The 24,233-nt window shown below is 44.9% G+C and overlaps 1 protein-coding gene across 2 annotated transcripts in view; it reads right to left on the bottom strand.

The window, feature by feature from the left end:
- The window catches only part of cop1 (COP1 E3 ubiquitin ligase), a 304,266-nt gene that overhangs the window by 74,791 nt on the left and 205,242 nt on the right, over positions 1 to 24,233 (bottom strand). For both annotated transcript variants that reach the window (XM_078217921.1, XM_078217922.1), the window contains exons 13-15: positions 12,618 to 12,699; positions 5,198 to 5,314; positions 3,217 to 3,334 (exon numbers count right to left, since the gene is read on the bottom strand). In XM_078217921.1, the coding sequence (XP_078074047.1) occupies positions 3,217 to 3,334; positions 5,198 to 5,314; positions 12,618 to 12,699 (317 nt within the window). The remainder of the gene's footprint in view (positions 1 to 3,216; positions 3,335 to 5,197; positions 5,315 to 12,617; positions 12,700 to 24,233) is intronic.

The following is a 24,233-nucleotide window of genomic DNA, read 5'->3' as shown; positions in this document are numbered from 1 at the left end:
ACTTGGTCTCCACAGCTTTCTGTGGTAGAGAATTCTACTCATTCATCACCCTGAGTGAAGAAAATTCTCATTTCAGAATCCCTAAATTCCAGAAGGAAGTCATTCGGCCTACTGAGCTGGCACCAAAACAATCCCACCCAGGCCCTACCCCTGTAACCTCATTTATTTACCTTGCTAATCCTCCTGACATTAAAGGTGAATTTAGCATAGCTAATACACCTAACTGCACATCTTTGGACTATGGGAGGAAACCAGAGCACCCGGAGTAAACCCATACAGACAACTGGAGAATGTACAAACTCCACACAGACAGTCACCCAAGGCCAGAATTGAACCCCAGGTCCCTGGCGCGCTGAGAGGCAACAGTGCTAACCACTGTGTCACCCAGTCTTAAACGGCTAGCCCTATATCCTGAGACTGTGACCGCTGTTCCAGACTCTCCCCAGCAAAATCAAACAACATTCCTGCATTCAGTCTGTCCAGCCCTGTCAGAATTTTAAATGTTTCAATTAGATCCACTCATTTTAAATTCCAGTGAACACAAGCTGAGTCAACCGAATCTCACCCCATATCCTCTCTTCACTATAGCTTGCTGGCTTTTTGTGGACTTGAGATGTGACAGACCCAGAACTCACATGAACTTCTCACAACAGTAGGTTACAATGACTGCATCACAACCAGGTCAACTGGAATGGTTTATTCTTTCATGGCAGTGGGTGTCACTGGCAAGGCCAGCATTTGTTGCCAAACCCTCATTGTCTTTGACTTGAGTGGCTTATCATGATAGAATCCCTATTGCATAAGACGACCATGCGGCCCATCAAGTCTGCACTGACCACAATCCCACCCAGCCCTATTTCCGTGACCCCACATATTTACCCTGTTAATCCCCTGACACTAGAGTCAATTTAGCATGGCCAATCAACCTAACCTGCACATCTTTGGACTGTGGGAGGAAACCAGAGCACCCAGAGGAAACCCATACAGACACGGGGGGAGAATGTGCAAACTCCACACAGACAGTGACACGAGGCCGGAATTGAGGGTGGTGGGGACCTGGAATGCACTGCCAAGCAAGGTGATTGAGGTGCACACGCTGGGATCATTTAAGACTTATCTAGATAGCCACATGAACAGACTGGGAATAGAGGGATACAAACGAATGGTCTCGTTGGGCACATGAGCGGCGCAGGCTTGGAGGGCCGAAGGGCCTGTTCTGTGCTGTATTGTTCTTTGTTCTTTGAATCCGGGTCCCTGGCACTGTGAGGTAACAGTGCTAACCACTGTGCCACCAAATGGTTTGGATTGCTAAACCATTTCAGAATCAACCACATGGCTGCCGGTCTGATGTCACATTTAGGCCAGACCGGGTGAGGATGGCAAAAGATTCGTGAACCAGATTGTTTTTTTTAAAAAAACAATTGACAATTGCTTCATGCTATTGCTAATTCCATTTTCCTGCACTTGTCCCAAATCCTTGAATGTTATGATAAAATCAAATGCTCATCCAAATATTTTTTTAAAGGTTGTAAGGCTTGCAGCCTCAACTATCTTCCCAGACAGTGCATTCCAGATTCCCACCACCGAGTGATTTTTTTCTCAATTCCTCACTGAATCCCCTGCCCTTTACCCTAAAACTATGCCCCCTTGTGATTGCCCCTTCAAGCCAGGAGGCAGCTGCTTCCTACTGACCCTGTCCATAACCCTCAACAACTTATACACCTCAATCATGTCCCTGTCCAAGCCTCTCCAGTCTCTCCTTATAGCTTAAATGCTCCATCCCAGGCAAAATCCCAGTGAATCTCCTCTGCATCCCCTTGCATCCAATCACATCCTTCCTTTCGTGAGGTGACCGAAACTGCACACAATGCTCCAGCTGTGGTCTAACCAATGTTCTGTAGAACTCCAACATTACCTCCTTGCAGTTGAGCCACAACTGATAAAAGCAAGTATCCCATATGTCTTCTTAATTATCTTATCATATGCTCTGTCGACTTCAGTGATCTGTGAATAATCATCCCACGATCTGTATGAACCTCTGAACTTCTGTGTCCTGCCATTCATTAAATGCTCCCTTGTCTTGATTCTTCTTCCAAAGTGTATCACCTCGCATTTATCAGGGTTAAATACCATCTGCCACTGCTCTGCCCATGTGACCAACCCATCTATATCTTCCTGGAACCTACAATCATCTTCTTCACTATTAACCACCAATCTGGGCGTCATCTGCAAACTTGCTTGACATTCTCCCTATATTTCTTATCTATATAATTAATATATATAAGAAACAATCAGGCTCCCAGTACTGATCCTTGTGGTACACCATTGCTCATCAGCCTCCAGTCACTCAGAGTCATAGAATCTCAACAGCGCATAGAATCAAGGGGCGGCACGGTAGCACAGTGGTTCGCACTGCTGCTTCACAGCTCCAGGGTCCCGGGTTCGATTCCCGGCTCGGGTCACTGTCTGTGTGGAGTTTGCACATTCTCCTCGTGTCTGCGTGGGTTTCCTCCGGGTGCTCCGGTTTCCTCCCACAGTCCAAAGATGTGCGGGTTAGGTTGATTGGCCAGGTTAAAAATTGCCCCTTAGAGTCCTGAGATGCGTAGGTTAGAGGGATTAGCGGGTAAAATATGTGGGGGTAGAGCCTGGGTGGGATTGTGGTCGGTGCAGACTCGATGGGCCGAATGGCCTCCTTCTGCACTTTAGGGATTCTATGATTCTATGAATCCCATTTGACCCATCAAGCCTATACCAATAACAATCCCACCCAGGCCCTATCCCTATAACCCCACATATTTACCTTGCTAATCTCCCTAACACTAAGGGGCAATTGAGCATGGCTGATCCACCGAACCTGCACATCTTTGAACTATGGGAGGAAACCAGAGCGCCCGGATGAATCACCCACTGACAAGGGGAGAACGTGCAAACTCCACTCAGTCCGAAGCTAGAATTGAACTCAGGCCCTTGGCAGTGTGATACAGCAGTGCCGCCCATTTAAATAGCCTTCTATCACCACCCTGTGTGTCCTATTACTGAGCCGGTTTCTGATCCATCTCACCAAGTTTCCCTGACTGCCATGTGTTTTAATACACCATGTCCAGTGAGTATTAGCCTGGGCTTCTTGTTAACTAGACCAGTGACATTCCCAATAAACCACCATCTCACTCATCATAACAACAAAGTACATAAACAACAAATCAAAATCAAACTCACGCTGAAACTATTTCTTCTCCACTTACAAACTTGGCATATGAAACTGCTTTACGATGCCCTTTAAACACCATGATAGGCTGTTTAGTGTTCCTCAGGTCATAGTAATGAACACAGTGATCTGTGAAAAGAAGCAACATTTATGAGCTTGAAACATGAAGTACACTTTGCAAAGGGCCATCATAGAATCCCTACAGTGCAGGAGGAGGCCATTCGGCCCATCGAGTTTGCACTGATCACAATTCCATCCAGCCCCTATCCCCATGAATCTACCCTGATAGTCCCCCTGACACTAAGGGGCAATTTAGCATGGTCAATGCACCTAACCTGCACATCTTGGACTGTGGGAGGAAACCAGAGGAAACCCACACAGACACGGGGGAAGAATGTGCAAACTCCACACAGTGACCCAAGCTGCGAATCTAACCCGGGTCCCCGGCACTGAGAGAGAGCAGTAATGGGGCATATTGGTGGGGTTACGGGGATAGGGCCAGGGTGGGATTGTTTTCGGTGCAGACTTGACAGGCCGAATGACCTCCTTCTGCACTGTGCTGCCCCAGTAGATGCTATCATGTCAAAGCGACATGATAACATCAACAGGTAGCCATCAAAATGATCAGAATGAAAATGTACAGGAAGCCATCTACAGTCTGTGGGTAAATATCTAGGGCACCATTTAAAGTCAGTGTGTAAAGGTCCAAGAAACCATTTACAGTCAGTGCATAAAGATACAGGGAACTGCTTACAGTCAATATGTAAAGGTACAGGGAACCATTTACAGTTAGTGTGTAAAGATATAGGGAACTGTTGACAGTGTGTAAAGATGCAGGGAACCTTTTACTGTCAGTGTGTAAAGATATAGGGAACCATTTACAGTCAGTGTGTAAAGATACAGGGAACCATTTACAGTCAGTGTGTAAAGGTACAGGGAACCATTTACAGTCATTGTGTACAAGTACAGGGTGCCATTTGCAGTCTGTAAAGATATAGGGAACAGTTTACAGTGAATGTGCAAAGACAGGGAGCCGTTTACAGTGAGTGTAAAGATACAGGGAACCGTTTACAGCGAGTGTCTAAAGATGCAGATTTACAGTCAGTGCATAAAGATACAGGAAACGGTTTACAGTGTGTAAAGGAAGGTGGCACAGTGGTTGGCACTGCTGCCTCATAGCTTCAGGGACCTGGTTTCAATTCCCAGCTTGGGTCACTGTCTGTGTGGAGTTTGCATGTTCTCCCCCATGTTTGCGTCGGCTTCCGCCGGGTGCTCCGGTTTCCTTCCACAGTCCAAAGATGTGCGGGTTAGGTTGATTGGCTTTGCTAAATTGCTCCTTTGTGTCCCAGGATGCATAGGTTCATGGGATTAATGGGGTAAATTGGTGGGGTTACAGGGATAGGGCCTGGGTGGGATTATTTTTAGTGCAGACTCAACGGGCCGAATGACCTCCGTCTGCACTGTTGGGATTCTATGATACAGGGAACTGTTTATAGTCTGTGAGACAAAATACAGGGAACAATGTTTACAGTCAGTTTGCAAAGATACAAGGAACTGTTCAGTTGAAGTGGGAAAAGGCATGGACGAGAGATGCTCAAATATACTGCAAACAACTCACTGACCTATATATTCCTATTTCCTCCAGTGAGCAGTATTCTCACTGCACATATCTCATTCCCATTGTCTTGTGTCTGTTAGAGGAGGTCATGATTGGGTAACATGCAGAGTACATAGCACCTGGTTAATAGTACCTCTGGCAAAAATCCAACAGCTACAATATGAGGAGGGACTCAGATGTGGGGAGCTGAATGAGGTCCATTCTGTGATTCTAACAGAACTGATTTGCTGTGACCAGCTGCTGTGAACCTTGCTGCACATTTAAAGCAAAAGATGCATTGTAGAACAATTCTAAATCCAAACCAGCATCTCCAAAACAATAGAACACTGCTGCCAAATGAGAGTCATGTTTAGATACATTTCAAAAAAGGTTACCTGCACATCCAAAGGCCAGGTGGTACCTGGAGGTGGGGCTGAATTTAACACAGCAGACATTAGCTTTTGCTTCAATGCTTGCCACAGAGTTATCCAGGTTTGTAGACCACAACTTCACTGAAATTCAACAAACAGAATTAATGCAAACCAATTTAAAAAACAACTGAATATTAATGGGATAATTTCCGAACCCTGGATCAGATGTTAATGGAGACATTTCCCAGATAACTCAGAGTGGACTTCACCTGGTGATTGCTGGGATTGCACATGAAGGGCACAGGGCGGGAGCAGCTGGGGACAGGGCAGGACAGGTCGGAGATAGGGCGGGACTAGTCATGGTTGGGATTTGACACAAAGAGAATGTAACAAAGTGAATTCACTTTTCTTTTTATCCAAGCTTGATAAATTTAATATCTTTAATTCTCTTTCCCTTCTGCTGGGTCTCTGGGTATCCAAACAAATTTGCTCTTTCTTACCAGAAGATTTCATAGAAATCTTAGAAACCCTACAGCACAGAAAGAGGCCATTCGGCCCATCGAGTCTGCACCGACCACAATCCCACCCAGGCCATACCCCGATATCCCTACATATTTTACCCGCTAATCCCTCTAACCTACGCATCCCAGAACACCAAGGGGCAATTTTTAGCATGGCCAATCAACCTAACCCGCACATCTTTGGACTGTGGGAGGAAACCGGAGCACCCGGAGGAAACCCATGCAGACACGAGGAGAATGTGCAAACTCCACACAGACAGTGACCCAAGCCGGGAATCGAACCCAGGTCCCTGGAGCTGTGAAGCAGCAGTGCTAACCACTGTGCTACCGTGCCGCCCATTTGTTTGTGGAAATCTCAAGGTATGGGATGGGAATAGCGGGATATGGTCCCCGGAAGGGTAGGGGGTTTTAGTTAAGTCGGGCAGCATGGTCGGTGCAGGCTTGGAGGGCCGAAGGGACTGTTCCTGTGCTGTAATTTTCTTTGTTCTTTGTATCTACTTGGCTGATCAGACATAAACACATGAGACAGAATCCAATATATTTCGAGTTAACTTACTGGGAACCAATGCCACTCTTTCTAGCAGGGTGATCAAGTGATCAAGAGCATGAACTCAGCCCAAACCTCCACATCACACCACCTCCCCACCTCCCACCCCAATCATCTTTTGACAGAGAGGTGCTGATCCCTCACTTACTATTCTACCTGAGATTAGTGCACTGGGTGTGGTTTCTACACTCAGATTCTCACTCGGGAAGGAGTCAAAATATCCTGTCTGTGACAAGGGCTAATGAAACCCTCTGTTAAAGGACTGATGAGATCAGCAGATAAAGTATCTGACCTGAATCTGGGTATCTGTCAAATAGGAAAGTCATCTGCATCTCAGTAATATAAATAACAGAGATTCAGTGCAACATCACAGAGCAGCCAGGTACAGTGGTTTCAGCGAGAAGGGGAGGGAGATGGTCTTTTCCCTTTCTTTCTCTCATTTCTTCAGCTTTCAGCAGACCAGGAATTGAAAAGTTGCACAAAAGTTTGAAAACAGCAGGGAAAACACAATTTCGTTGAATGGATCCGGGAAGCAGCACGAGAGCAGCAGTGTGCAGCCTTGCTAAGTAGGAATGGGTGAGTACTTCCACTGCCCAATGTTTTAAGTCAAAAATTACTGATTGTCAGATTAAGTAATGTTTAAAGTATAAGTACGTATTTAATATTTGTTAAACTAGAGAAAGTCCAAGTAAAGGGAGTAATTTAAAGCTAAATCATGGCAGAGCAGCTCAGCCACGTGAAGTGCTCCTTCTGTGCAATGCAAGAAGTCAGGGGCATTTCCAGGGTGACTGGGTGTGCAGGAAGTATCTCCAAGCTGCAGCTACTCCAAACGTGTATTCCAGATTTGAGACTGCAGTTGGAGTCACTGTGGAGCATCCGCAAGGCTGAGATCTTTGTGTATAATGCACACAGTGAGTGAGTTACACTGCAGGTTAAATAGTGCACAAATAGGGAATGGGTGACTACCAGACAGAGCAAAAGCACGAGACAGGTGGTACAGGAATCCCCTGAATCACAGAAGAGGCCCTTTGGCCCATCGAGTCTGCACTGATGCATGAAATGTCCTGACCTGCCCACCTAATCCCACTTACCAGCACTTTGCCCATAGCCTTGAATGTTATGGCGTGCCAAGTACTCATCCAGGAGCTTTTTAAAGGGTGTGAGGCATCCTGCCTCCACCATCTTCCCAGGCAGTGCATTCCAGACCGTCACCGCCCTCTGAGTAAAAAAGATTTTCCTCAAATCCCCCCTAAACCTCCCACCCCTTACTTATAACTCATGTCCCCCCCGGGTCCATCTTCCCCTCTAACTGATTTTCCATTTTGGATACTGTTGAGGGAGATGGTTTCTTAGAGGAATGCATGAAGGACACTGGGAAGAGAAGTAAAAACGAGTGGGACAGCAATAGGGATAGGGGATTCTATTATAAGGGGAACAGATAGATGTTTCTGCAGCCACAGAGGTGACATCCGGATGCTCTGTTGAATTCCTGGTGCTGGGGTCGAGGATGTCTCTGAGAAGATGCAGGACATTTTGAAATGGGAGGGCGAAAAGCCAGAGGACATAGTCCAAATCGGCACCAGGCACATAGGTAAAAAGAGGGATGAGGTCCTGAAAGCAAAATATAGGGAGCTCGAAAATAAATTTAAAAAGCAGGACCTCAAAGGTAGCAATCTCAGGATTACTCCCAGTGTTACATGCTGGCGAGAACAGAAATAATACAATAGACCAGATAAATGCGTTGCTGGAGGGATGGTGTAGGAGAGAGGGTTTTGCATTCCTGAGGCATTGGGATTGATTCTGGGAAGATGGGACCTGTACAAGCTGCACGGATTGCAATGCAGGGGTATTTGTTATTGCCATTAAGCTAGAGTGACAGGGCCTGGGAACCTGACCAGGGAAATATGAGGGAGACAAAGATAGAAATGAAAGACAAAGAAGTCTGAAGCAAAAATGGAAATCAGAGGAAACAAGGGCAAATAGGGCCTCAGTACAAAAACATATAAAATGTAAAAGAAAAACCAGTCTAAAAGCACTGTCTCTGAATGCATGGAGCATTTGCAATCAGTAAGATGAATTAACAGATGTAAATGGGTACAATATGACTACAATTACGGTGACATGGTTGCAGGGTGACCAAGGCTGGGAACTGAATATCCAAGGGTATTCAATATTTAGCAAGGATAGACAAAAAGGAAAAGGAGAGAGGGTGATGTTGTTCGTCAAGGATGAAATCAATGCAAAAGTGCGAAAGGATATGACTCACAAAAACACGATATACAATCAATCTGGGTGCGCCAACAAAAGGCGGAAAAAATTCATGGGAGTTGTTTATAGTCCTCCAAATAATATTGGTACGGTAGGGGATGGTACTAAACAGAAAATTACAGATATAACAAGGGTGCTACAGTAATGTGAACATCTGAAATAGGTCATTCAGCCCCTCGATTCTGCTCTGCCATTTAATAAGAAAATGTTTGTTTCAAATTCCACATTCCTATCTACCACGATACCCTATAATTTCCTTGTCTAACAAGAACTTACCTAACTCTGCCTTAAGACCGCATTCTGAGGCAGAGCGTTCCAAACCCTCAAAAAAAAAAATCCTCACTTCTGTTGTACAAGGACGACCCCTAATTTTAAAATAGTGCCACCTTGTTTTGGACTCACTCACAAGAGGAAACATCGTTTCAACATCAACCTGTCAATACCATTCAGGATCTTGTATACTTCAGTCATGGGTGACTTTAATCTACATATAGATTGGGCAAACCAAATTAGCAATAGTACTGTGGCAAATGAATTCCTGGCATGTCTATGAATGGTTCTTTAAACCAGTACATCACTGAACCTACTTGGAAACCAGCTGAGATTTGGTTCTGAGCAACAAGAAAGAGTTAATAATCTTCTTGTGTGGGATCCTTTAGGAAAGATAACATTAAAGAATTCTTCATTAGGATGGAAAATAGAGTCCAGTCGGAAACTAGGGTCCCAAATCAAAACAAAGAAAACTACAAATGGAGAGGTGGGTTGGGAATGATAGTTTGGGGAACTTCATGACAAGATATGGTGGACAGTCAATGGTCTTTTTCTGAGTGGCAGTCAAAGGCTCGTGGAGTCCCACAGGGATCTGTGCTTGGGCCCTAGCTATTCACAATGATCTGGGTGAGGAAATCAAATCCACGTTTACTGACAACACAAAACGTGATAAGAATGAGAATGGTAAGGAGGATGTTAAAAGGATTCAAGGTGATATAGACAAGTTGTGTGAGTGGGTGATGCAGTAAAACGTGGATAAGTGTGATGGTATCCATTATGGATGGAGAAACAGAATAGCAGAGTGTTATTTAAATGTGATAGATTGGGCAATGTTGACTTACAAAGAGACAGAATGGATGCAGGGATGTTGTTTGCTCTAATTGGGGGGTCTAGAACAAGGGGTCACAGTCTCAGCAGATAGTGTAGACCATTTAGGTCTGAGATGAGGAGAAACCTCTTTACTCAGAGGACAGTGAACCTGTGGAATTATAGAACATAGAACATAGAACATTACAGCGCAGAACAGGCCCTTCGGCCCACGATGTTGCACCGACCAGTTAAAAAAAAAACTGTGACCCTCCAACCTAAACCAATTTCTTTTCGTCCATGAACCTATCTACGGATCTCTTAAACGCCCCCAAACTAGGCGCATTTACTACTGATGCTGGCAGGGCATTCCAATCCCTCACCACCCTCTGGGTAAAGAACCTACCCCTGACATCGGTTCTATAACTACCCCCCCTCAATTTAAAGCCATGCCCCCTCGTGCTGGATTTCTCCATCAGAGGAAAAAGGCTATCACTTATCCACCCTATCTAAACCTCTAATCATCTTATATGTTTCAATAAGATCCCCTCTTAGCCGCCGCCTTTCCAGCGAAAACAATCCCAAATCCCTCAGCCTCTCCTCATAGGATCTCCCCTCCATACCAGGCAACATCCTGGTAAACCTCCTCTGCACCCTCTCCAAAGCCTCCACATCCTTCCTGTAATGTGGGGACCAGAACTGCACACAGTACTCCAAGTGCGGCCGCACCAGAGTTGTGTACAGTTGCAACATAACGCTACGACTCCTAAATTCAATCCCCCTACCAATAAACGCCAAGACACCATATGCCTTCTTAACAACCTTATCTACTTGATTCCCAACTTTCAGGGATCTATGCACACATACACCTAGATCCCTCTGCTCCTCCACACTATTCAAAGTCCTCCCGTTAGCCCTATACTCAACACATCTGTTATTCCTACCAAAGTGAATTACCTCACACTTCTCCGCATTAAACTCCATCCGCCACCTCTCGGCCCAACTTTGCAACCTGTCTAAATCTTCCTGCAAACTACGACACCCTTCCTCACTGTCTACCACACCACCGACTTTGGTGTCATCAGCAAATTTGCTAATCCACCCAACTATACCCTCATCCAGATCATTAATAAATATTACAAACAGCAGTGGCCCCAAAACAGATCCCTGAGGTACACCACTTGTAACCGCACTCCATGATGAATATTTACTATCAACCACCACCCTCTGTTTCCTATCCGCTAGCCAATTCCTGATCCAATTTCCTAGATCACCCCCAATCCCATACATCTGCATTTTCTGCAGAAGCCTACCATGGTGAACCTTATCAAACGCCTTACTAAAATCCATATATACCACGTCCACTGCCTTGCCCCCATCCACCTCCTTGGTCACTTTCTCAAAAAACTCAATAAGGTTAGTAAGGCACGACCTACCTGCCACAAAACCATGCTGACTATCACCTATCAATTCATTACTCTCCAAATAACTATAAATCCTATCCCTTATAATTTTTTCCAACATCTTGCCGACAACAGAAGTGAGACTCACCGGTCTATAATTCCCGGGGAAGTCTCTGTTCCCCTTCTTAAACAATGGGACAACATTCGCTAACCTCCAATCTTCTGGTACTATACCAGAGGCCAACGACGACCTGAAGATCAGAGCCAGAGGCTCTGCAATCACTTCTCTTGCCTCCCAGAGAATCCTTGGATAAATCCCATCCGGACCAGGGGATTTATCTATTTTCAGACCCTCCAGAATATCCTGCACATCCTCCTTATCAACTGTAATACTGTCTATTCTACTCCCTTGCAACCCAGTGTCCTCCTCAGCTATATTCATGTCCCCTTGCGTGAACACCGAAGAGAAATATTGGTTCAATGCTTCACCAATCTCCTCCGGTTCCACACATAACTTCCCTCTGCCATCTATAATTGGCCCTAAACTTGCCCTAACCAACCTTCTGTTCTTGACATACCTATAGAACGCCTTAGGATTCTCTTTAACCCTATCCGCCAAAGTCTTCTCATGTCCCCTTTTAGCCCTTCTAAGCTCGCTCTTCAACTCCCTCTTAGCCAATCTAAAGCTTTCTAGTGCACTACCCGAGTGCTCACGTCTCATCCGAACATAAGCCTCCTTTTTCTTTTTAACCAACAAAGAAACTTTTTTGGTGCACCACGGTTCCCTAGCCCTACCAATTCCTCCTTGCCTGACAGGGACATACCTATCACAGACTCGCAGTAGCTGCTCCTTGAAAAAACTCCACATGTCGGACGTTCCCAGTCCCTGTAATCTCCTAGTCCAACCTATGTTTCCTAATTCTCTCCTAATAGCCTCATAATTACCCTTCCCCCAGCTAAAACCATTGGCCCGAGGTTCATGCCTATCCCTTTCCATCACTAAGGTGAACGTAACCGAATTGTGGTCACTATCACCAAAATGCACACCAACTTCCAAGTCTAGCACCTGGTCTGGCTCATTTCCCAGCACCAGAAGGCTATGGAGGCCAAGTCACACAGATTTCTGGACTCAAGGTGTATGGGGAGAGCCAAATGGCCTACTTCTGCCCCTAGTTTTAGAACGAATGACAACATTAAATCTATTGCAAATAATATGTTTTTTTTATATCAATTCATTCAGTCATTTTGACTGGTGGCTTTTAATCTAATATCAGAGCCATTCACATGAAACTTGGTCAAAGATTTTCCTGAAACATGAATGACCAGCCCTGTAGTTGGGTTTAGATTGAGCAGACTCCTTCCTGTTTCTTTGCTGCACAGCATAGTTCCTGATTTACCATTGACAGGCTTTATGTTGTGGTTCTGAGGAAGAGTCATAGAGACTCAAAGCATTAACTCTATTTCTCTCTCCATCAATGCTGCCAGACCTGCTCAGTCTTGCTGGCATTAGCTGTATTTATTTCATGTTTTGGTAACTGGATCATATAGATCTTTTTGATCGAAACTTTGATACAGCAAGCTTGAATAGTAGCTCTAATTTAAGAGTTTCTATCAAATCGAGTCATTACCTTTAGCATCATCAGAACCTGAAGCTAGCAGTTTAGGATCCATGAGATTAAAATCCACACTCCAACATCGTTTTTCGTGCTCCTGTAGTGAAAATACACAACAGCTGATTAAAACTGAACTCTCAACAAGCTCTTAGATCTTCCAGATGACCGAGTGAACAGGGAGCAAAATTGATTAAATTCACCTCGTTTGTCACAAGAATCAGTTCAATGACTGGTTAGTGAGGCCATTGACTGCGACAATTTAAGTGCGTGACACTGCAAGCAGGGGTTAGGTGAAGGTACAGAACAGAGCACAGCCACAAATCACAATGTGAACAGAGTTCATGATCAAGCTAAGAATTTGATTGAGCAAGAGAAATTGGTAGTCAGGAGATGCTCTTAACACATGCAGCGGTTTCCAAAAGAGAAAATGCTGGAAAATCTCAGCAGGTCTGGCAGCATTTGTAAGGAGAGAAAAGAGCTGACATTTCGAGTCCAGATGACCCTTTGTCAAAGCTAAAAGGTAGTCATGATGTGGAGATGCCGGCGTTGGACTGGGGTAAACACAGTAAGAGTTTTAACAACACCAGGTTAAAGTCCAACAGGTTTATTTGGTAGCAAAAGCCACACAAGCTTTCGGAGCTCCAAGCCCCTTCTTCAGGTGAGTGGGAATTCTGTTCACAAACAGGGCATAACAACAGGGCAAACATGGGGGGGGGGGGGGGGAGAGAAGAAAAATGAAAAATGAAGACAGACAATAAAGAAATAAAAGGTAGAGAACAGTAAAATAATTAAATAAACTAGAATGAAAATAAAGGGGGCCAAGATGGGATAGAGCAGATTCAGATTCCAGCATCCGCAGTATTTTGCTTTTATTACATGCAGAAGTTTGCGTTGTCTTCAGACTGAGTATTCAAAACTTGGAACCTCGATAGCTCGTACTTGATTAAATAATTTCAGCAGGTTAAATCAGTTAAAAAAAACCATAAACCAAATGAATAAGTTAAGGATAAAATTTTAATTCAACTAACTTTATAGAGAACAGCATGACCCCAGGCAAGCACCTCGACAAAAAGTTGCAGCAACTCACAGAACTTTGACTCAAAAAGCTGGAGTCAGATGTACGGTGCAAGACAATACCGAGGGAGAGTTACCTGAACATTTGGACCGAGAAGGCAGTCACATGCCTTGTTAGGTCGTGGTTTAGATTTGGTTAGTGGTCAGGGGCAGGAGGAGATGACTACAACTCAAGGAGGTAAGGTACAACAGATGCAGTGGCCAAATGTGATAATACAGTGCTTGATATATTTTATGTGCAAGGTGGGACTGCTTTAAGAGGCAGTGTTTTGTTACAAGAGTCGATTCGTCTGGGAGACATGCACTGAAGTGCTGAGAATGCAGGATAACTGATTTTAGCTAATAATATACTACTTTGTAGAGTTAATGGACATTTTGTTAATTAGGTTCCCTTGGAATTTTAGACTAAGTAAGGGTCATGTGAGTTTTGATCAGGTTGATTGACAGGGACAGTCATGTGCTTAATGAAAGGAGCCAAGTTTGCAGAAAAGACCAATTTCATTTTTAATGTACAAGCAGTTGCTGCCTCGACCGGTGAGAAAGAAGTGTCTCTCAGTTTTTCTGTCTCCAGAAGCTGAGAGCTCAAGGACTGTTAACCGAAGTCACAAGCAAGTCGGCCTGTGTTTTGCTAACTAATTGTAAAGAGGGGTTTAAGTCTATAAAATAAATTTTGCTCGATTGGAATTAATAGTGATAGGTTCACTGTTAAGAGTTTTATCTGGTCATGTTTAAGTCTTGTTCAATTGTTAAAGGTTAAGCAAATTCATTTGTTATAGTTAAATTGTGTTGTTAAATGAAGTTTGTTTTGTTAGAAGTTTTTGAGTTTTTCAGTAGAATTACACCTTGAATGAAACATCCCATCCTCACATTAATGCCAAAATAGAAATTATTGGGGTCTAGTTTGACTTCATAATATACCTTGGGGTTTCTGATCTGGTACCATAACGCAGCCTTTGCTCATAGCCAACAGTTAATGTGGTCTCGGCCTTTTGGTGAAGAACAAGCATCAGATCAAACCCGAGATGTGATGCAATGCCTTTTCTTGTCAGCTTGGATCATGTTTGTCTCTCTTGACAAGATCATGAATAGGATTCAAATTAAATTTGGTTTTTGGAGTAAGCAAGGAAATGGATTTGGGTCAACTCAGTTCCACTCTGTGCATTGGCTTTGCAGCATTAAGAATGGAGGAAATTTTTTTAAAAACTGATGTAAACAAAGGACATTTCTTTGATTAATAAGTTTACAGACGACACAAAGGTTGATGGAATGCGGATAGCGATGAGGACCATCAGAGGATACAGCAGGATATAGATAGGTTGGAGGCTTGGGCAGAGAGATGGCAGATGGAGTTTAATCCAAACAAATGTGAGGTAATGCATTTTGGAAGGTCTAATAAAGATAGGAAATATACAGTAAATGGCAGAACCCTTAAGAATATTGAAAGGCAGAGGGATCTGGGTGTACAGGTACACAAGTCACTGAAAGTGGCAACGTAGGTGGAGGAGATAGTTAAGAAGACATACAGCATGTTTGCCTTCATTAGCCGAGGCATTGAGTTTAAAAACTGGCAAGTCACATTGCAGCTTTATAGAACCTTAGTTAGACCGCACTTGGAATATAGCGTTCAATTCTGGTTGCCACATTACCAGAAGGATGTGGACTTTGGAGAGGGTACAAAAAAGATTTACCAGGATGTTGCCTGGTATGGAGGGCATTACCTATGAGGAACAAACTTGGTTTGTTCTCACTGGAATGGTGGAGGTTGAGGGGCGACCTGATAGAAGCCTACAAGATTATAAGGGGCATGGACAGATTGGACAGTCAGAAGTCTTTCCAAGGGTGAAATAGTCAATTACTCGGGGGCATAGGCTGAGGGTCGAGGGGCAAGGTTTAAAGGAGATGTACGAGGCAAGTTTTTTTACACAGAGGGTGGCGGGTGCTGGAACTCGCTGATGGGGCAGGTAGTGGAAGCAGATACGATAGTGAGTTTTAAGGGGCGTTTGGACAAATACACGAATAGGATGGGAATAGAAGGATATGGTCCCCAGAAGAGTAGGGGGTTTTAGTTCAGTCGGGCAGCATGGTCGGTGCAGGCTTGGAGGGCCTCTTCCTGTGCTATAAGTTTCTTTGTTCTTTGACATACGAAATAGAAAAAAGAGAATACAGGACATCAAGCCTGCACCACCAGTTAACAAGATTACAGATGATCTTTCACATGTTGGACTGTCTTTGGAAAACAGCCCACAAAACGAGAACGTGGAATTAGCATGGGTGGGATGAAGAAACAACAAGGAAAACACTGGTGCGAGTAGTTCAAGTCCAAATATGCAGTTAGGTGGATTGGCAATGCTAAATTGCCCCTTAGTGTTCCAGGATGTGCAGGTTAGGGGGAGTAGTGGGGTAAATGCAAATGGTTAAGGGGACATGACGGGAGGTGGAGGGGTGGTCCTGGCTAAGATGCGATGTTGAGAGTCGGTGTAAACTTGATGGTCTGAATGGCCTCTTTCTGCACTGTAGGGATCCTATGGTTCTACAAACCATGGTTCTATTGAACACTAAGTGGGGGGTGATGCACTTTGGAAGCTGCAACAAGACAAGGAAGTATTTCATGAATGGCAGGACATAGGAAGCTCAGAGGAACAGGTGGATCGTGCAGTAATTATTCACAGATCCCTGGAGGCGGCAGAGCAGGTGAATAGGATAGTTAAGGCGGCATATGGGACACCTGCTTTTATCTGCCGTGGTATAGGAATATAAGAGCAAGGAGGTTATGTTGGAGCAGTACAGAACATTGGTAAGGCCACAGCTGGAGTTGTGCGCGCAGTTCTGGTCAACTCACTATAGGAAGGGGATACAGAGGAGATTCACCAGGATCTTGCCTGGGATGCAGCATTTGAGCTATAAGGAGACACTATATTAGGAGAATAGGGCCTGGGTGGGACTGTGGTCAGTATAGACTCAACGAATGAGTTCTACCCACAGTGTTTTATTACATGATTCTTCCAAGATGTCCTCCCTCTGTATAGCTGTAATGTGTTCCCTAACCAGTATTGCAACTCTCCCACCTCTTTTACCTTCCCCTCTGTCTTGCCGAATGGCCTCCTTCTGTACTGTAGGGATTCTATATCGGCTTAGATTGTTTTCTTTGGAGCAGAGAAGGCTGAGGAAGGACATGATTGAGGTTGTATAAGATTGAGGGGTATGGACAGGGTCAGTAGAGAGCCTGACCTACTTGGTTCCCCTTGGTTCAGGGGTCAATCACAAGGGGGCATAGTTTCAGGGTAATGGGTAGGAGATTTAGAGGGGATTTGAGAAACAAATTTCACTCAGAGGGTGGTGGGAATCTGGAATGCACGGCCTGGGAAGGTAATGGAGATCGGAAAACTTACAACCTTTAAGAAGTATTTGGATGAGCACTTGAAACATCATAACATTCAAGGATATGGGACAAGTGACGGAAAATGAGATTAGTGCAAAGTGTAGAGACTGGGGATGAACATGGAACCAAGGCCAGGCTAGCTCAGAGGAAGAGTAGACTGGGGGAAGTCGAACTCAGTGGGCCCAGAGATCTAGAGAGCATCTGCTTCAATGCAAGGAGTATAACAGGTAAGACAGATGAACTCTGAGCCTTGATTCTTGCGTGGAACTTGGATGTGGTTGCGATAATGGAGACTTGGTTAAAATAGGGACAGGACTGGCAGCTAAATATTCCAGGATATAAATGTTTTGGGCGAGACAGAGGGGGAAGGTAAAAGAGGTGGGAGAGTTGCAATACTGGTTAGGGAACACATTACAGCTATACAGAGGGAGGACATCTTGGAAGAATCATGTAATAAAACACTGTGGGTAGAACTCAGAAACAAGAAGGGGGCAGTCACAATGATGGGGTGCACTACAGGCCTCCCAACCGCCCACGGGAAGGTGAGGAACGGATACATAAGCAGATGCCGGACAGACATAGAAATAATAGGGTTGTGGTAGGAGACTTCAATTTTCCTCATATTGACTGAAAATCCCTTGGGGCTCAGGGGCCGGATGGTGAGGAATTTAAGTGTGTCCAGGAAGGCTTTTTGAAACAATATGTGGGTAGTCCAAAAAGAGAGGGGGCTATACTGGGCCTATTACTAGGGAATGAGCCCAGCCAAGTCATTGAAGTTGCAGCGGGGGAACATGGGGCGAATAGTGACCACAATTCCGTAAAGCTTTCGGACACTGATGGAAAAGGACAAGTGTTGTCCTTGGGTTAAGGTGCTAAATTGGGGGAAGGCTAACTACAACCAGCTTAGGCAGGATTTAGAAGCTGTTGTCTGGAGAGGCTGTTTTAGGGTAAATCCATATTTGGCATGTGGGAGTCTTTTAAGGAGCAGTTGATCGGGGTGCAGGACAGGCATGTGCCTATGAGAAGAAAGGACAGAAAAGGCAAGATTCAGGAACCGTGGATGACCAGGGAAATTGAGAGTCTAGTCAAAAAGAAAAAGGATGCATACATGAGGTCGACACAATTAAAAACAGATGAAGCATTTGAAGAATACAGGGAAAGTAGAAAAGAGCTCAAACAGGGAGTTAGGAAGGCAAGAAGGGGTCACAAAATGTCCTTGGGCAGACAGGAATAAGAATAATCCCAAGGCATTTTATGCACATTAGGAACAAGGGGGTCGCTAGAGAAAGAGTTGGTCCACTTAAGGACAAAGGAGGGAAATTATATGTAGAACTAAAATTTTATATTTTGCCTCGGTTTTCAGAGAGGAGAAGGACCTGGGTGGATGTACTGCGGGCTTGCGGTGGACTGAAAAGATTGAGTATGTGGACTTTAACAAAGAGGTTGTGCTGGAATCTTTGAATGGCATCAAGATAGATAAGTCGCCGGGTTCATTGTTCCACAGGAGCAGGCTGAGGGTAAGGGAGCTGTTTGTGCATTTTATTTATTTATTTTTCAGTTAAATTAGTGAAAAAAATCGGAGGTTTTCTTTTCAAAACAGGAAGTAGGCCCAGCAGCAGCCTGGGAAGGTTTTGGAGGGTTTAAAAGTAGGCCGCACCTTTGAGCGGACAGCGTCGTTAGCAGGCAGCAGAGTGAGCAGGGGGCAGAGTGAGAGCTGAAGGGCTTTGGCTCAAAACGGGCTTCGGCGATTACAGGCAGAGGCGAGAGTAAGTTTTTTCTTTCCCAGAAAGTTTATTCTTGTTTTTCCCCAGACTAAAAAAAAATGCCAGGCAGGATGTGGGAATGCCCCTCTTGCAGGATGTGGGAGATCAGGGAGACCTCCGGTTTCCCTGACGACAGCACCTGCAAAAGATGCATTCAGCTGCAGCTGCTAGCAAAGCGTATTAGGGAACTGGAGAAGGAGCTTGATGACCTCCATCTAATTCGGGAGAATGAGAAGTTTATAGACAGTAGCTTTAGGGAGATAGTTACACCTAAGCAGCAGAGCACAGGAAATTGGGTTACTGTAAGGAGAGGAAATGGCAGTGTGAAAGGACAGACAGAGCAGGGTTCCCCTGTGGACATACCCCTCCACAACAGGTATACTGAATTGGATACTGTTGTGGGAGATGCTTTACCTGGGACAAGCTGCGACAGCCGGAACTCTGATACTGCGTCTGGTTCTACAGCACAAAAGGGTGGGATGAAGAAGAGGAGAGCAGTAGTGATAGGGGACTCAATGGTCAGAGGTACAGACCGGAGGTTCTGTGGTCGGGGCAGAGACTCCCGCATGGTTTGTTGCCTCCCAGGTGCCAAGGTCAGCGACGTCTCTGATCGCGTGCACAGCGTTCTGAAGTGGGAAGGTGATCAGCCAGATGTCGTGGTACACGTCGGTACCAATGACGTGGGAAGGAAGAGTGAGGAGGTCCTAAAGAGTGAGTACAAAGAGCTTGGAAGGAAGTTAAAAAGCAGGACCCTGAGGGTAGTAATCTCAGGATTGCTACCTGAGCCACATGCCAGTGAGGGCAGGAGTAGGATGCTTGGGCGGATAAACACATGGCTGAGGAACTGGTGCAGGGGGCAGGGTTTCCAATTCTTGGATCATTGGGACCTCTTCTGGGGCAGGTGGGACCTGTACAAGAGAGACGGGTTACACCTAAACGACAAGGGGACCAATATACTTGCAGGGAGATTTGCTAGTGTTATTGGGGAGCGTTTAAACTAGATTTGTAGGGGGATGGGAACCAGAGTGCCAGAGCAGATAGTGGAGCAGGGGTAAAAAGACAGGTTAGTTCAAGCAAAATCACAAATGGAAGGGTAGAGTGTGGTGGAAATAATCTTTTGAGGTGTGTCTATTTCAATGCCAGGAGTATTGTGGGGAAGGCAGATGAGCTGAAGGCGTGGATAGACACATGGAAATAAGACATTATAGCCATTAGTGAAACTTGGCTACAGGAGGGGCAGGACTGGCAGCTCAATGTTCCAGGGTTCCAATGTTTCAGGCGGGATAGACGCAGAGGGATAAAAGGTGGGGGGGTGGCATTGTTGGTCAGGGAAAATGTTACAGCGGTACTCAGGCAGGATAGATGAGGGAGCTTGTCTACAGAGGCCCTATGGGTGGAGCTGAGAAACAAGAAAGGTATGACCACATTAATGGGGTTGTATTATAGACCACCCAATAGTCAGCGAGAATTGGAGGAGCAAATCAGCAGAGAGATAGCTGACAACTGCAAGAAACACAAAGTTGTGATAGTAGGGGATTTTAATTTTCCACATATAGATTGGGACTCGCATACTGTTAAAGGTTTAGACGGGGTAGAGTTTGTAAAATGTGTTCAGGAGAATTTTCTACATCAGTATATAGAGGTGCCAACTAGAGATGATGCGATATTGGATCTCCTATTGGGAAATGAGTTAGGGCAGGTGATGGATGTGAGTGTGAGGGAACACTTTGGATCCAGTGATCATAATGCCATTAGTTTCAACCTGATCGTGGATAAGGATAGATCTGGTCCTCGGGTTGAAGTTCTGAACTGGAAAAAGGCCAAATTTGATTAAATGAGAAGGGATCTGGGAAGTGTGGATTGGCACAGGCTGTTCTCTGGTAAGGATGTAAATGGAAAGTGGGAGGCCTCCAAAGGAGAAATTTTGAGAGTGCAGAGTTTGTATGTTCCTGTCAGGATTAAAGGCAAAGTAAATAGGAATAAGGAACCTTGGTTCTCGAGGGAGATTGTAACACTGATTAAGAGGAAGAGAGAGTTGTATGAAATGTACAGGCAGCAAGGAACAGATCAGATGCTCGAGGAGTATAAAAAGTGCCAGAAGCTACTTAAGAGGGAAATCAGGAGGGCTAAAAGAAGACATGAGGTTGCTTTGGCAGACAGAGTGAAGGAAAATCCAAAGAGCTTCTATAGGTATGTTAGGAGCAAAAGGATAGGGAGGGATAAAATTGGTCCTCTTGAAGACCAGAGTGGTAGACTGTGTATGGAACCAAAAGAGATGGGGGAGATACTAAATGGTTTTTTTGCATCCGTATTTACTGAGGAAACGGGCATGGAGTCTACGGAAATAGGGCAAACTGGTAGGGAGGTCATGGAACCGTTACAGATTAAAGGGGAGGAGGTGCTCGCTGTCTTGAGGCAAATCAGAGTGGATAAATCCCCAGGACCAGACAGGGTATTCCCACGGACCTTGAGGGAAGCTAGTGTTGAACTTGCAGGGGCCCTGGCAGACATATTTAAAATGTCAGTATTCACGGGGGAGGTGCCGGATGATTGGAGGGTGGCTCATGTTGTTCCGTTATTTAAAAAAGGTTCCAAAAGAAATCCGGGAAATTATAGGCCAGTAAGTTTGATGTCGGTGGTGGGCAAGTTATTGGAAGGTGTGATAAGGGATAGCATCTACAAATATTTGGATAGACAGGGACTTATTAGGGAGAGTCAACATGGCTTTGTGCGTGGTAGGTCATGTTTGACCAATCTATTAGAGTTTTTCGAGGAGGTTACCAGGAAAGTGGATGAAGGGAAGGTGGTGGATGTTGTCTACCTGGATTTCAGCAAGGCCTTTGACAAGGTCCCTCATGGGAGGTTAGTTAGGAAGGTTCAGTTGCTAGGTATACATGGGGAGGTAGTAAATTGGATTAGACACTGGCTCAATGGAAGAAGCCAGAGAGTGGTTGTGGAGGATTGCTTCTCTGAGTGGAGGCCTGTGACTTGTGGTGTGCCGCAGGGATCGGTGTTGGGTCCATTGTTGTTTGTCATCAATATCAATGATCTGGATGATAATGTGGTAAATTGGATCAGCAAGTTTGCTGATGATACAAAGATTGGAGGTGTAGTGGTCAGTGAGGAAGGTTTTCAAAGCTTGCAGAGGGATTTGGACCAACTAGAAAAATGGGCTGAAAAATGGCAAATGGAATTTAACGCAGACAAGTGTGAGATATTGCACTTTGGAAGGACAAACCAAAGTAGAACGTACAGGGTAAATGGTAGGACTCTGAAGAGTGCAGTTGAACAGAGGGATCTGGGAATACAGGTACAGAATTCCCTAAAAGTGACGTCACAGGTGGATAGGGTCGTAAAGAGTGCCTTTATAAATCGGAGTATCGAGTATACAAGTTGGAGTGTTATGGTAAGGTTATATAAGGCATTGGTGAGGCCCAATTTGGAGTATTGTGTACAGTTTTGGTCACCTAGTTACAGGAAGGATGTAAATAAGATTGAAAGAGTGCAGAGAAGGTTCACAAGGATGTTGCCGGGACTTGAGAAGCTGAGTTACAGAGAGAGATTGAATAGGTTGGGACTTTATTCTCTGGAGCTTAGAAGATTGAGGGGAGATTTGATAGAGGTGTATAAGATTTTGATGGGTATAGATAGAGTGAATGCAAGCAGGCTTTTTCCGCTGAGGCTAGGGGAGAAAAAAACCAGAGGGCATGGGTTAAGGGTGAAAGGAGAAAAGTTTAAAGGGAATATTAGGGAGGGCTTCTTCACGCAGAGAGTGGTGGGAGTGTGGAATGAGCAGCCGGATAAAGTGGTAACATTGAAGAAAAACTTGGACAGGTTCATGGATGAGAGGGGTGTGGAGGGATATGGTCCAAGTGCAGGTCAGTGGGACTAGGCAAAAAATGGTTCGGCACAGACAAGAAGGGCCAAAAGGCCTGTTTCTGAGCTGTAATTTTCTATGGTTCTATGGTTTATTTGGTAGCAAAAGCCACCAGCTTCCGGAGCGCTGCTCCTTCGTCAGGTAAGTGGGAGTTCTGTTCACAAACAGGGCATATAAAGGCACAAACTCAATTTACAAAATAATGGTTGGAATGCGAGTCTTTACAGGTAATCAAGTCTTAAAGGTACAGACAATGTGAGTGGAGAGAGGGTTAAGCACAGGTTAAAGAGATGTGCATTGTCTCCAGCCAGGACAATTAGTGAGATTTTGCAAGCCCAGGAAAGTCGTGGGGGTTACAGATGGTGTGACATGAACCCAAGATCCCGGTTGAGGCCGTCCTCGTGTGCGGAACTTGGCTATCAGTCTCTGCTCAGCGACTCTGCGTTGTCATGTGTCGTGAAGGCCGCCTTGGAGAACGCTTACCCGAAGATCAGAGGCCGAATGCCCGTTGAGGTACCAGAGGATTGGAGGATAGCCAATGCTGTCCCATTATTTAAGAAGGGTAGCAAGGATAACCCGGGTAATTATAGGCCAGTGAGCTTGACGTTAGTGATAGTGAAACTGTTGGAAAAGATTCTTAGGAATAGGGTCTATACACATTTAGAACTGAATGGTCTTGTCAGCGACAGACATCATAGTTTTGTACGAGGGAGGTCATGTCTCACTAACTTAATTGAGCTTTTTTGAGGAAGTGACAAAAATGATTTGATGAGGGAAGGGCTGTGGATGTTGTCTACATAGACTTCAGTAAGGCATTTGACAAGGTCCCTCATGGCAGTCTCGTGCAAAAGATTAAATCTCACAGGATCAGTAGTGAACTGGCTAAATGGATTCAGAACTGGCTTGACCATAAAAGAGAGGGTAGCGATGGAAGGGTGTTTTTTTGAATGGAAGTCTAACTAGTGGTGTTCCGCAGGGATCAGTGCTGGGACCTCTGCTGTTTGTGTGTGTATATATATATATATATATATATATAGTTGGTCTGATTAGCATGTTTGCAAATGATACTAAGATTGGCGGAGTTGTGGATAGTGAAGATGATTGTCCGAGAATACAGCAGGATACAGATAAACTGGAAAATTGGGCGGAGAAATGGCAGATGGAATTTAATCCAGACAAATACGAGGTGATACATTTTGGTAGATCCAGTTCAGGTGGGAGCTATAAAATAAATGGCAGAACAATTAGAAGCATAGACAGAGATCTGGGAGTACAGGTCCACAGATCCTTAAAAGTGGCAGCACAAGTGGAAAAGGTAGTGAAGTAAGCATACGGCATGCTTGCCTTCATCGGACGGGGCATCGAGTATAAAATGATGTTACAGCTGTATAAAACATTGGTTAGGCCACATTTGGAATACTGTGTCCAATTCTGGTCACCACACTACCAGGACGTGGAGGCTTTGGAGCGAGTTCAGGAAAGGTTTACCAGGATGTTGCCTGGTATGGAAAGTAGGAGCTACGAGGAGAGATTGAATA

The sequence above is a fragment of the Mustelus asterias genome, chromosome 8 (assembly GCF_964213995.1).
Source record: "Mustelus asterias chromosome 8, sMusAst1.hap1.1, whole genome shotgun sequence".
Lineage (NCBI taxonomy): Eukaryota > Metazoa > Chordata > Chondrichthyes > Carcharhiniformes > Triakidae > Mustelus > Mustelus asterias.
Note: the sequence above shows the minus strand (reverse complement) of the source record. Positions and strands in the feature narration are given on the sequence as shown.